General features: G+C 39.0%; 1 protein-coding gene and 1 long non-coding RNA gene across 2 annotated transcripts in view; both read right to left on the reverse strand.

Moving 5' to 3' along the window:
- SH3BGRL2 (SH3 domain binding glutamate rich protein like 2) overlaps positions 1–2,877 on the reverse strand; it is a 68,725-nt gene extending 65,848 nt beyond the window's left edge. Inside the window, exon 1 of the mRNA XM_079146340.1 lies at positions 2,200–2,877. Coding sequence (XP_079002466.1) covers positions 2,200–2,244 — 45 coding nt within the window. The 5' untranslated portion in view covers positions 2,245–2,877. The remainder of the gene's footprint in view (positions 1–2,199) is intronic.
- Positions 2,878–9,153: 6,276 nt separating this feature from the next.
- Positions 9,154–9,338, reverse strand: LOC306665846. The gene is made up of 2 exons (XR_013765123.1): positions 9,248–9,338; positions 9,154–9,216 (listed from the first exon to the last, which is right to left on the reverse strand). It is a non-coding gene; the product is annotated as an uncharacterized lncRNA (long non-coding RNA).
- Between the last annotated feature and the right edge of the window lie 5,654 nt (positions 9,339–14,992).

Here is a 14,992-nt window from a genome sequence, read left to right on the forward strand (position 1 = left end):
CCAACACTGCTGGGATGAAAACAGCTTTCCCAGGAAAGCTTAGCAGAGTTTAATACTGTAAGTAACATTAGCCTCTCCAACCCAGGAGCTGACCTCAAAACTTCATTATTTCCAAGAAATCATTATTCTTGCAAATGAGCATAAACTTTATATTACCAAAAGTATCTGTATTACAGAAAAATTATATACTGATATCGGAGACAGTATTATAATTGGGAACACTCAATGAATGGGGATTGGTCTGAGACCTGAAAATCCTGGGTCTTCACACACCAGATCATTAAAATGGATAATTAGTGTTTATGGGTTATGTGGTAACCTTCGGATCAAATGAAACCATTCCAGAACACATGCTACCAGACAGTACAATGATGAGACCTGAGACAACACAGTGAAACATCCAAGGAAAAGAATAAACTCACTGTAAAGCTAACAGGTATATTGTCTAAGTAAAAAAAGCTTTTATAAATCGTCTGTCACATTTACTCAACTGATGAAGTCAAAGCATTTGAAAGTTAAGAGTGCAATTCTGAGTTATTCATCAAAATCCTTCATTTTATAGAAGAAAATCTCAGGCAGAGAAAGAGTACCTAATTCAAACTTACACTATTAGCCAACATACACACTAAAACTTAAGTTTCTTAATCTTGTTCCATATGCAAACACATATGATTAAATTTAAAAATTAAAAGGCATACAGCAAGCAGGGATTAGCATTTGTTCATGGGATTGGTGAAACAGGGAAGCAGGGTTCTAGAACTATTGACAGAATAAGCCAATTAAGTACCTGGAATTTGACCTGGGCTTGCCTGAAGTAGCCTAGGCTCAATACTATAAGGCATTCTATCCACAAGCAATAAAATGCCACTGGAACAATTATCAAAGCAGGCAATTCTGTGGTGAAACTAAAAGCTTTATAGCATCTTTAGCAAGAAGTACAGGTTTCCAGACACATGAAGTGCAGTTTCAATGAGGAAAATCTATAAAAGGCAGGTATGACTAAGCAACCACAAATAATTAGAAGCACCAGAAACTGTCAGGAGTTTGAGAACCAGAACATGCCTGCACATAAAGATAAGACGGAGTTTCCCATATATTGTTTCTAGTGCAAATGGAGAGCTTTGTACTATGTAGATTTATTTTTAAATAAAAAGCTTCAGTAATTTATAAGGCTATTCAAAAGATATCTTATTCCATCTTCTGTTCCACCCACTTAAACAAATTTTGGGACAATCTGGTTGAGCTACTGGGCAGGCAAACTTTAAACAATCAACATTGCACTTTTAAATGTATCTGATTATGTATTTTGGGAGTCTTTTGAATCTATAGCTTAATTCTTAGCTAGGGAAACCAAGTTTCAATAAACATGTAAAACACACCTGCCATATGTCTTAGAGGGCTGTCAACTATACTACTGAATTTTTCCTTAAAGTCTGACATCTTTGGTTATTTAACTTTTTCTTAAAATTAAAAATAAACAATCTTCTTAAAGAAATTCATCATCCACCAAACAACATCTAAAAGTAACTACAGACCACAATTTACAGATCCCCAAGATGAAACCACAGCATTATGAGGAGAAAGAATACACACGTTTACATAAAAATGTAAAAATATTTATAGTACCCTGGGCAAAAAAGTGATCAAACAACCCTAGCACAACAGGACAAACCTGGTTTACTGTTCTCTTTGCTCAGGTATAAAAGTAAAGAAAGGTACATGGTCGCAGGTAGAAGGGTGGAGAGCAATTCCCATCTAAACTTGCCTCACTCAGGAGTCAGGTTAGCAAACCAAAGTAGCCCAAAAAAGCCCTAGTATAAAATAAAAGCAGACTGAACGTCCCAAATCCGGAAGAACTAAACTAAGGGAAGGGGGACCCACGAAGCTCTCGAACCACCCCTTCCCCAAATTCCCGAGTCGTACTAGAGGAGCAGGGGGCTCCCCTCCGACTCCATTTTCCCGCCGCGCCGCCTCTCTAGCAGGCAGCGCTGGGTGGGCAAAAAGGTGAGCCCGGGGTCCCCCACCCACCTTTCTTCCCCGCCCTTTTCATTGTTGTCCAAGTGTGATGGATCACCTGCCCGGTGCCGGCTCTGCAGGAGGACGCGCCGGGACGCGCAGGGGCGAGCGCAGCACGCCTACCGCAGGATCCCCGCCCAGCGCCCCACGACCCCAGCCCGCCGTCGTCTCCGCCGCACTCACCGCCACGAAGCCCGAGGAAGAGGCGATGAACACGCGGATGACCATCCTCTAGGCGCGCGCGGGACGGACCCTGTGCGCCGCGGGCTCGGGGCTGAACAGACGCGGAGGCTAAAGCAGGCTTAAGCTGCCGCCGCCGTCAACCAAGTCTCCGCCGTCGGGGAAGATCGCCGAGATCTGGCTCCCTCCCGCTGGTCCGCAGATGAAAGCCCAACGCCGCCCGGCCGCAGGCTGAGGGGTGGAGGGGAGGCGGGAGCGGCTGCGGGGCGTGATGGGAGTTGTAGTTTCCGTCTCTCCCCTGTGTGCCCGGTGGACCGCTGTTTCCAGCCCTCTCCTCCTGCGCTCAGATGCCCTAGGCGCGCAGGTGGCTGGAGGGCACACAGCGGCCCTGGAGAAACAGTGAGTTGTGGTGGTAAGGAACCCAGTGATACAAAGAAAAAGCAAACCAGGCAAAAGAGCTTGGTTCAAAGTCCGAGCTTAGGTTCTGCATTGTGGTTTACTGGTTCTGGAGCATCCCCACCCAGAAACGCCTATGAACGTGATCGTGCCACGGAAACCCACAGGACTGACCCCAGCGACCTGAGGCTGACAGGATGGGGCGGGCCAGGTTCTCAAGACGTAGTGTCTGTGGGGCTGGGCTCGCCTGTTTTTCCAGCATCTCTGGAGATTGTAGAAAGGCAATTCTTTTAGGTAAATAAGAGGTGTTTTTCTTTTTTGTTTTTTTTTTTTTGTTGTTTGTTTGTTTGTTTGTTTGTTTGATTTTTTCCTGTAGACGCTGAAAATTAGAAACCTAGATGAGGGTATAACCGATATTTTATTTTTCTTAACAAAACTGTAATTGTAGTAGAAAAAAGTAAATACCAAGCGAAATTAGAATCCTTCTATCAACATTGGGAATCAGGACCCCACCCGCCCCACCCCCTACCCTACACAATGGCTCTGCCTCTGTGCACCTAATATTTAGAGTTGAGCCAAATCTGTGCCTTTTTCAAAACTGCTGCACATTCCTGCGCAGTCTCCCTGGAGGATGCCGTTAAATAGAAAGCTTTTATGTAGTTACTAGTAGTTTAGGAATACTTCTTTAGCAAGTGTTTTCTGTTTGACAAAAGCTCAAGCCTCTCACAGTTTGGTGGAAATCGATCTGTTTTCCCGCAATACTGTATTTACTTTCTTTGTTTCAGCAGGGGAGTTTAGCAGAGTTCTGGGAACAAAGTTAATTAATAGGTCTAGAAAAAAGAAATTAGATGATGAGCTCTCTGACTTTGGTAAATTTCTTGCTTAAATCATTCAGGTGTGTATTTTAGAGCAATTTTGAACCTTTCAATTCCTAACCTTTCCCATTGCTTATCTTAAGCAAGCCATTCCTGTAGTATTCCTTTTTTATTAGTATAGTAAAAGAATATACAATCCTGGTGGGAATTTATTTCTTCTTACTGTTGAAAAATTTAAGTTTTGCTGTAGCTAATATGAATCTGCAAATATACTTTAATTTGTTACTTTAAATGTGGACATAAATGTTTGTAAAATATAATTCTCATAAAATAGATACATTTCCTGTGTAAATGCAAGCCTTTACAAAAGTCAACATTTTCTTCATTTTGAAATTGTTTAGCTGTGAAGATATAAACTCAACAAATTTTAACTCAGCCTACTCTGTGAAAGGTACCAGAATGTATAAAAAGTTAAGCAAGTCATTTCTTCAGCAGAGCACCTATTTTCTGTGAAACAAAAAGATGGGTACAAAAATAGCAACAGAAGAGGCACACTGTACTAATAGAATGTTGTGCCACTGACCTTTTGTAGACGGGACTTTAAAGATGAATACAATGTCAGCTTGCAGATAGGAAAGATGCAGGGTAGTATTCAGTGTATGAGGAAAACAGCAAAGAGCTGGTATACCTTCAGAAGGGTCAGGAGGAGGCTAGTGGGAGAAAACATTCATAAAGAGGATATGAATGGATACAACAAAGGATTCTTAACTGGCTTATCAGCCCATATCATTTCACTTTTCTGGGATCCATTTCTCAGCTCTGATCCTAGAGTGATAGATGTGGAAAACCCCCCACTACCACCACCACCAAAGCCCTGTTCATACAACAAGCACCAGTCCTATGGCCATAGCTGATTGATCCAAGGGTAAGCGCCTGAATCAAGCAAGGCCAGACCACATCCCTGTCCTAAGGTTTTGGAACTGGGACTGTGATACTATGAAAGCTTGAATTTATGACCTAGAAGCTCAAAGTTTTCAGGAGCTGTTACTCAGTTTTCCATTGTTGAAACAAATATCCGGTATAAACAACTTAAAGGAAGAAATATTTATTCTGGCTCATGGTTTCAGAGACTTCAGACCATGGTTACTTGGCTCCATTGTTTTTGGACCTGTGGAGAGGTAGATCATCATGATAGGAGTATGTAGTAGAAGAGACTATTCACCAAATGACATTCAGAAAGCAAAGAGAGAAAGAGGAGGTGACCAGGTCCAATATCCCCTTCAAAGGCACATCCTTAGGGATGTAACTTCTTTCCCTTAGACCCCACCTCCTAAAAGTTTCACCATGTCCCCGTAGTGCCACAGACCAGTGACCAAGCCTTTAAAACATGAGTTTTGGGGGGACATTTAATATTCAAACCATTAATAGAAACCATGTTCCAACATGAGAACCAAAAAAGCTAGTCAGTAGAAGAGGACAATAAAACAGCCATGTGAGGGGTGACAGAAACTTCAGAGTCCTGACAGTGCTTTAATCTACAGCATCCTCAAACTACAACCTGTGTGTTGAATTTGGACAGCACTGTTTTGTAAATAAAGTTCTGTTGGAACACATTCCTTTTCATATTATCTATAGCAGAGCAATAGAGACCATATAATCCACAAAACCTAATGCCTTTACTATCTGACCCCTTCAGAAAAAGTTTACCAATCCCAGTTTCTGGTTTAACCTGTTCTTATAACCCTTCATTGAGGGCAGTATCCATATCCTGTGTTCCTAGTTTTGTTAAAGCCACCACAAACAAAAGTACAAACCAAAGTGCCCTGAGAATTTTGCATTAATTTTTATAAGCATTCCAATGATCTGTACTTGAAAATTACTCTGGTAATAACTATTTTTTCCCACTCTGTTTGAAGCAGTTAATCTCTACAGTTTACATGCACAATGAAGTGCAGGAACCAGGTAAGTATAGAGTTGGGACCTGGAGTTAGTAAACAAAGGTGAAGAGTGATTGAGGATTGAAAGTAACCAGGGATATAAGCTACAGGTTCAATTCCAAAACCAAGGTATCATATCATGGAGCAGATTAGATACCAATCAGATGAGTAAAGTCTTCAGATAGAGTAGGCAGCTAAAACTTGAAGTCATGGCTCAGAAAACTGATTAGATCATTAGGCTTTCGAAAAGTTGCTAGGACTTGTCCCACGTACAAATCACTATCTGGCAAGACTGCTTTAAAATAGGCATCCTTAACCTTTCGTGTGTAGAGGGGAGGGGAGAACACTAGGGACCTTTAGCATGCTAATGAAGTCCATGGACCCTTTCTCAAAAGTATTTTTGTTTCCAATACTGCATAGAAAATAAAAGGATTGCCAAGGAAACTAATTACATTGCAGAAGAGTTATCAAAATATTAAACAGATTTTATATAGTATATGAATATTAATGCATAAAGGTCTAGTAGTAGATGAACTAGCTACCCTGATTCTGAAGTAGCATGGGAAAACAAAATTTTTTGATATTTACAACAATTAGAAAACAAAAGTACCTATGATTTCTATTGGTAATAAAATCAGAAGTGTTGCTCTTGTTGTGGTTTATTGCCTACATTCATAATTGAAGGAATTGGTAAATTTTGGTTAGCATTTAGTGAAAATATAAAGATGTGATTTTTTTTTTCTCCTTCAAGTTCATGAGCCCTTTTAATTCCTTCCAGAAGTCTCTAGGCTTGGCTGGGAAGAGGTCCAAGAAGCCCAGGTTAAGAAATCATGGAGTCTGTATCAAATTTGTAGAACTCTGATTTTGTATAAGAGGAATGTATAGAAAAAAAAAAAAAAAAACAAGAGAATTGAAAGTAAAACCAAAATTAAAAAGGTAGGAAGAGCAACCAGAATGGTACAAAATGCGAAAGTATTCAGTAGCACAGAACCCAAGAGTTTCAAGTTTTAGAAAGTAGACAACAGCTAAGGAATAGCTTAACAGCTAAAGGAAACAAAGTAGAGAATAGCTAATAACTAAAGGAAATTCCCAGTCCATCTGGTCACAGATGTTTGGACATCTGTGTACTTGCCCCTGACTGACCTAGTGCAGCTTGAAAGTGATGTGTGATATATATGACCAGGCTTGAAAATACATGCTAGCCCATCGAGTTCCTCTTTCAAGAGCTTACAGTTGGCAAATTGATGACTAAGGTAGTTGGTAGTAGGAATAAAAAGGAAGATGCTGAGGCAGGGTGAGGAGGGGATAAGGAGCTTTGAACAAATTGGGGCAAGGAGGGAGCTAAGTGAAAGGAAGCTGGTCTGTGACAAAAGGAGAATGGAGCCACTGTGCAGTACGAAGCAGAGCCTAGCAGGCCAGTGCCGTCTTCTAGGCTCAGCTTCCATGGATCCAAATCTGCCATAGTTCTGCCTTTGAGTTGCTATCCGTAAGAGCCCCTCTCCTCCTTTAATCTTAATCTAGTTTAAGTGGGTCTCTTTTCCTAGAAGCTATAAAATCCTGAAAGAATACCCATGGAAAGCACAAATAGTAAGTTATGCTCCCTTAGGGGTCAGGCAGGTGACATAAACAAAGGAGGTGAGGAAGGGCCACATCATATGAGGTGTGGGGGCACTTTGAGGACTGTACCAAACAGAATGGCACATCTCATTCACATTTTTGTCTGAAATATTTGACTTTTCAGTCTCAATTTTCAAATACTGAATCCACTAAGCCAAAACCAACTGCAGGTCCTGTGTGGCCCTATGGTTTCTCCAGGTTTCTCCCTCCAATGTCAAGTACTGAGCTCAGGGTTTGTCACCCATTAAGAAGCACTAGTGATACAGTGATGGTTTCTTATCATCATTGACCTTTATGAGAACACTTCCAGCAGAGGGGAGGAGGCAGAAGCCAAACAGCAGCGGCTTGAGGACCAAGAACCAGTGAGGGAGCAGAGGCAATGACAAACTTTGTCTCTCATTTGGGAATTGAGCAATGATGAGATGAGATGAGAACAAGGGCAGAAGTTAGGAAGCTAAATGTCCTTCATTTAGGTCTATCTGCTGATGAAATAAAGTTCTATAAATAGTCTGGAGTCTCGGCTGTCCCGATTTTATTTTTAGAATGGAATTGAATCTGATTGATACTCTGTTTCATCAGGGAAGCCCTATTCTTAACAGCACTTAAAACAATACTGTCTAGATTCTGAAGGATTTGACTCTTTAAGGAGCCTCACAGGCACATCATGCCTGTCACAATCTCCTTTCTCCAAGTGATTGCTCCTCTGAGTAGAGTCAGTGGCTTTGATAGATTTGTGGGTGAAAAAGGGTAGGTCAGAAAGGTTAAGGAATAGTCCAGAGACAAACCTGGAGAAATGTCAGAGCTGTATGATCTCAGGCAATTTACTCAACTTGCCAAATATCTCACCTTTCTCTCTCTCTTTTTTTTTTCTAACTACTTTATATTACTATGCTTAAGTTATGTGGAAAAAGACAACGAAGCAGTTTTGCCCCATTCCAGAAAAAGTTTCCAATCAACACCATTTATGTGGTGACAAGTAATGGTGACATCTTTGGGCTCTGGCCCTACAGTTCATCTCCAAGGAGAATATGGCATATAGGCCAGTACAAGCCATGCTATCACTGAGCCTTTAGTGCTGGGCACAGATTTGGATCTCTTCTCTGAAGTTAGCAAATCAAGTGAAATAACTGGGTTTAAAAAAAAAAAAGTTCTAAAATGAAGCCCAAATAAATTTTAAAACCATTCTCTTGACATATTCTCCATTCAAAATTTACATAAAACACACTTTGTTTTACTCTAATAGCCCAGATTTTTTCCCTCACATAGCCCACCATATAGCTGTAGACACTTCGGCCTCAAGATGTAAATATGGGGGGGAAAAAAATAAAAGCAACTACATAATATTCTTTCTACACAAAAAAAAGAAAGAAAGAAAGAAAGAAAGAAAGAAAGAAAGAAAGAAAGAAAGAAAGAAAGAAAGAAAGATAGAAAGAAAGAAAAGAAAGAAAAGAAAAAAAAAAAAAAAGAAAAAGAAAAGAAAGGAAGAAAAGAAGGAAGGTTCCATCTTAGATTCTAGATTCTCACAATCTCTTGTTCCACAGTTCATGAATCCGATTCTGACACTAAGATAACAGTGTATGTAAGTAGATTTTTGTTTTCAGTGAAGGAGACCTGGGAAAATGTTGATTTCTCTCTTTTTTATTCAAGAGTTATCAGATAGTACCCGCTCTCTCCAACTAGAACATGTTCCAGGAACACATGGCCTTATAATGCTGTCTGTCGTCAGTGGCAAACTCATAGATCCAATTTGCTATTGCAGTTTTTGCAAGCTCACACCCAGAACCATGTGGCGGCCAGTGAGTATGAACTTCCCTGTACTGCAGGTTAACCACCTTGTTAAAAAGAAAGGATCTGTGAACCCAGCGAAGAAGAGTTGTGAGTGGTTAGTCAGGATGTGTCACAGTTTGCACAAGAAAACTGACTAAAACGACCAATATGATGAAGGAAAATTCTGCCCATTTTGATAGCTGAAGTTCTAAAAAACCCTGAGCGGCGGTGAGATCCGCGCTGCCAGCGACTCTCCGCTGTTCATTTGCGATGGAGCCCCTCAACCACCGAGTCTCCAGGTTTAGGCAGGCCTTGGCCCCGCCTCTCCCTGGTTGGGCCTCAGTGTCAATCACCCGGCGTAACTCCGCCTCCCCCGCCCACACTTTCCTCATTATTAAAGGGATCAACAAAGATGATGTATGTAGTGTTTTTTTTTTTTTTTTTTTTTTTAACTCGGTTTTTGGCACATAGTTAGGACTCAATAAGCACTAGCTATTGCTTGTTTTGTTGTTTTAAGACAGTCTATGTTGCCCAGGTTGACCTTGAACTCATGGACTCAATGACTCAGCTTCCCAGGTAGCTGCGACTACAGGTATGTGCCACAACATCCGCTCAATAGCTGTTACTAATCATCTGAAAAAAAAAAAAAAAAACAGGAAAAAAGCGTGCATCGGCATAAAGCATACAAATCCTAAAAATATTTGTATCATGTCTGTAGTTTTAACTTTCAAAGTTACAGGGATTTGGTTTGTATAAGCCTCTTTGTACAGTGCCATGTTCCCTTAAAGTACTTAACAAAATCTTTTTGATGTTAATGAAGTTTAGAGGCCATGCTTAAGATAAAAGGGGTATTAGCCAAATGGAACAGCAATAAAGTTAAATAATGCAGCTTGAATTTCGTAAGAAGAGAATTCATTCACTGCTTTATGTTGCTTTGTCAGGCAGATTCTGTCTATTGTTAATCTAATAAAATGGAGGCAAATCATAAAGTAAGAAATTAGGTGTGAAACCAACATTTCAGGGCATGGTCTTGAAATAGTTAACATTCTTCCCAACCAATAGCATTCTCTTTCCTCTCCGAAAGGAAAAAAAAAAAAAAATCTTTCATTTCCCTGATGACTTATTCCCACTGGAAACCCCAGCAACTGTAAAAAGGCATGAGACAGGATGAGAATGGTAGGCACCATTTTGGAACTGTAACAGGAGGACCTAGATCTGCTGGCTGGGTGACCATGGGAAGAACCAACCACCTGTGTGTAGTTTATTTCTTGTAGCTATATTCATTCAGTTGGCATCAAATGCTATACCAGTTGCTGGGGATTCAACAGTCTATCAAACACTGTCTCTAGCTTCATGGAGATTATGGCCTATTTGGGGAAGATGGAAATTGAACATATTATTATAAATGTTTTCAGTGCTTAAAGGAAAAAAATAGATAATTTTTTCTGGGCTTTACTTTTGTTTTTTAATTATGTAGGACTCTCCTAGTCAATATATATACATAACATTTTAGGACATATTCTTTAATCATTACAACAAAATTAAGATTCAAAATTGATTTTGCTTGACTAGATCTAGGCAACATAGGTTTTAGGAATTTCTAATACTCTACATTTTGTGTACTAGTTGACTGCTTTGTAAATAACTCCCATGTTATGGTAGACATAAAATTTGCATTTAGGTTAGTGTTGAATTCAGAAACTATTTTGATTCCTCATAAATACAATGCTAATGAGTTTTTAGAATTCATTATAATTTCTCATTATGCTAGACATAAAGGCCATTTAGAATAATTGCACTAAAGCATAAGAAGTATAAGAAAATGTTTATAGACAGACACAATTAGAGAAAATGGAAAAGTCGGGTTAAAAAAATCGTGTTACTATTGTTGAAGCAATATATTTATCATTGTTTTCTCTGATTTTCAAAGGCCTACTGAATGGAAATGATGTTTTTAATGCTTTTTAGTATGGTGAGTTATAAGTTTTTTTAAAAGAACAAGGAGTCTTTACCTTTAAATTCCTCAACTCTTTCCTAAAGTAAAATCAAAAGGATGAAAAAAAAAAAAAAAAATAGAGCACCTTAACATTAGGTTATCACTTTTTTCCTTCTATCCTTTGCATCCACCTCTCCCTGCTACATGCAGTCAACTTAAATTGCAGATATCACACCACACTGCACAGCACTGTCTACACCACACAGGAACATCTTTCATGGGGGAAGCATTTCTGAATTAAGTGGAATTCCATTTAACAGTGATGTCAGAGAGCAAGACTTTCCTGTGAATGCAACTTAGCTGTGCTCAGGATCCCTGATCTGACCCCGATATCTCTGAGTTTATGACAAAATAAAACATTCGGTAATGGAATTTAATCCTTCCTGTGTTAATTGCGCCCTGGTTGTAAATCAGACATATTTTAAAAGTTCATTAAATTCTTTTTACCCCAAGAACAACTTAGTAAAATGCCTTATCACTTTAATCATAGTTAACATTTGCCTGGAACATATAACATTTTAAAAGTTCAACTCATTTGTTGAGTACCTGCACCCTATCAATAACATAGTCAACCTTTCTTCATCAATTTGCATTTCTTTAAAATTTTAATAACTCTTAAGAAGTCATCTTTCTTTTTTAAATATATATGAGTTGTAGATGCATACAGTACCCCGTTATTTATTTATTATTATGTAGTGCTGAGGATTGAATCCAGTGCCTCACACATGCTTGACAAGCCCTCTACCACTGAGCTACAACCCCAGGCCCAAGAAGTCATCTTTCAAGAGCAAAAGTGTTAATATGTCCTTATAATTTCTAAGAAGACTGTAATTTTGGTAACTTCAATAGGGGGGATATTATGCAAATTTAATTCCTCACCAGAAGCATTTATCAAGATCCTACTATGCACTAGATCCTGTACCAAGATGTGAGAAATACAAAGATTAATAAAATGGAGGGTGCATGTTATAGATGAAGTGAAAACGTTTTATCACAAACTAAAGACCTGGGTAGAAGCACAAAGATCAGTGAGGGAGTGATTGTGTAAAAACCATGCAGAATGACATGGAATAGGGGTCTTTCCAAAGAATTCTTTGTAGTATGCTCAAAAGTTTATTTGCAATATGCATTATTATTGTTCTGTTCTTAGTAAAACAGAAAAGTAATGATTTAGATAATTAAAAAGTCATCATAGTCTATTTTCCTACTATTTGCTACATTTTGCCTTTGTTTCTTTGTTAAGAATAACAAGTATATATGTGGAGTCAAGGCTGGAAGGTGGGAAGTGCTGAATGGAATTCTATAGAACCTGATAACAACCTATCAATCTAAAAAAAGGCTTCCTATTTCCAAAATCCACATCTGCTCCATGTCAGTTGATAAATATGCAGCTGCAACTTGCACCAAACCTGACACATCTATGGACTGAGACCTCTGAAACCGTGAGCATCAAACAAACTTTTCCTCTCTAAAATTGTTTTTATCAGGTCTTTTAGTCACAGGAGGAATAATAGCTGACTAAAACAATGAGGGTCATTCCCTCATGGCACAGTCTATATCTTAAAAAGCCCAGACTCATTGCCATCACACTGGACTTTAAAATACATTTGGGGGAGACACTCAGACATCAGTCCATCTGTGCCTCCATTTCCACATCAGTAAGATGCACATAATGATAAAAATTAATTTCTAGACTTCGTGTGAGAATGAAATGACATAACTAATGCAAGTGCTTGAATAAGTGCCTGACACATGGTATGCCACTACTCTATACCTACTATTAAAAAGAGGCACTGTATTTTCCAAAGTGCTTGACTTAACAACCAGATTCCCCAGATTCTCTGGATAGCACCTGTGCGGAAGGCAGAACTGGAAAGCATGCCTTCCAACTCTCAGCAGTGAGTTCTTCCTACCAGTCCTATGTCTGTGATCTAGATCAGACCCTCTCTACTCTTCCCTGCACTGTCCCTCACTTCCCTCCTCTGGCTTCCTTTCATTTGCCTCTGCATTTTCTTTTACCATTCTCTTTCAAGACACCTTCCCCTTTCTTTCAGGCCAGGAAATTATCATAACTACACCGTGTTCCTGACTTTAAGGTTTAAAAAGGTTTTGACCCAATATATGAAAACGTGTTCATCATCCCTAGTAATTAGAGAAATGCAAATCAAACCACCCTAAGATTTCATCTAACTCCAATTAGATTGACTATTATCAAGAACACAAGCAATAATAAATGTTGGTGTGGATGCGGGGAAAAAGGAACATTCATACATTGCTGGTGGAGTTGCAAATTGGTGCAGCCACTCTGGAAAGCAGTATGGAGATCCCTCAGAAAACTTGGAATGGACCCACCATTTGACCTAGCTATCCCCCTCCTTGTTTTATACCCAAAGGACTTAAAATCAGCATACTACAGTGATGCAGCCACATCAATGTTCATAGCAGCCCAATTCACAATAGCCAGATTGTGGAACCAATCTAGATACCCTTCAACTGACAAATGGATAAAGAAATTATCCATTGTGTATATATACACAATGGAGTATTACTCAGCCATAAAGAAGAATAAAATGATGGCATTTGCTGGTAAATGGATGAAGTTGGAAAATATCATGCTAAGTGAAATAGGTCAAGCCCAAAAAACCAAAGGTTGAATGTTTTCTCATGATAAGTGCATGACAATATATAATGAGGGGGAGTGGTGGGGAGAAGAGAAGAATGAAGGAACTTTGGATGGTGTAGAGGAAAATGGGGTGGGAGTGGGTGGGGGACAGGAAGATAGTAGAATGAAACAGACAGTATTACCCTATGTATATGTATGATTACATGAATGTTGTGAATCTACATTGTGTACAACCATAGAAATGAAAAGTTGTAACTGATTTGTGTACAATGAATCAAAATGCAGTCTGTAAAAATAAAAAAAGATTTTAATTTAAAAAAAAGATTTTGACCCTCATACAGAACTCTTCTGATTTCTATGAAATGTTATCCTCCAAGGACTAATAGGTGGCATATTGACAGCTTGGTTAATTTATTCTGCATGCATTAGAACATAAGGAATTTAAAATCCAGGCAATAGTCAGTGTTCATTGGTTGTCTGATGTACACACTCATGAATGCTTTCTTTGTGGCACAACCTCCTAAGAAGAAAGAAGGAGATCAACTTAGATAAAGGCAAACAAACAACAAACAAAAATAGCTTTACATTTAACCAAGTTATTTTATTCATCATTTTTTAAAGATTGGGGTAGAAATAGGAGACACAACCTACAAAATGAGCTTCAAAGATAGATTTGCAAAAGAAAGAACATTTGTTTATCATTTCAAAAAAGGAAGAACCACTTTTCTTTTAGCACTTTTTTCTTTTATATTATACTGTCGAAGCCAAAATAAAATCTGTCTTGCTACTTTTGGCAAATATCTGGTTCCGTTTCTCCTTGACGCTACTCTACAACAGGTTCATAAGTTTGATAAAATGCTTACTTAAAGGGAAAGCAACCTGTGTAAGACTAAGTTCTCAACTACCTGTGTCCATACCTCTGTGCAGTGTGTATTTTGCTGTGTCAATACATATGGTGAGTGAATTATTTGCCACAGCTGCAATAATAAAATGTCATAGACTGACTTACATAGCAGAAATTTATATTCTCATAGTTTCGGAGGCTAAAATTCCATGGTCTAGGTGTTAGAGGATTTTATTTCTTCTGATACCTCTCTCCTTAGTTTGCAATTGAAGTGTTCTTGTTGTGTTCTCACTTAGTCTTTTCACTGTCATGCTTCGCTGCTGTCTCTTCTGTGTGTTCAAATTTCTTCATCTTCTAGGGATATCAGTTGGTACCCCATTCTGAGATACTGGGAGCTTCAACATATAAATTTTGGAAGGACACAATTCAGCCCTTGCAGTAGTTAGCTTTATGTTGCTATGATAACAATATCTGACAAGAACAACTCAGGAGAAAAGAGTTTTTTTGGCTCATAGTTTCAGAGGAGTCAGTCCATGGTCAGTCAACTCCAAATAGAAACATCATGGTAGAAAGGCATGCAGAGAAAATCTCAGCACATGGCAGCTGGGAAAGCACAGAGAGCTCCTAAGGGGTCAAGGAAAGATATAGCCCAAGGCATGTCTCCAAGGATGTTTCTCCTCTAGTCATGCAAATTTACCTACAGTTACCACCCAGTAGACCATTCAATATGAGTGGATTAATCCAGCAAATGGGTCAGAGATCTAATCATAGTCTAAAACCCCACCTTTTTAATCTTGCTGC

The sequence above is a fragment of the Sciurus vulgaris genome (genome assembly GCF_902686455.1).
Source record: "Sciurus vulgaris genome assembly, chromosome: 7".
In the NCBI taxonomy this organism is placed as follows: domain Eukaryota; kingdom Metazoa; phylum Chordata; class Mammalia; order Rodentia; family Sciuridae; genus Sciurus; species Sciurus vulgaris.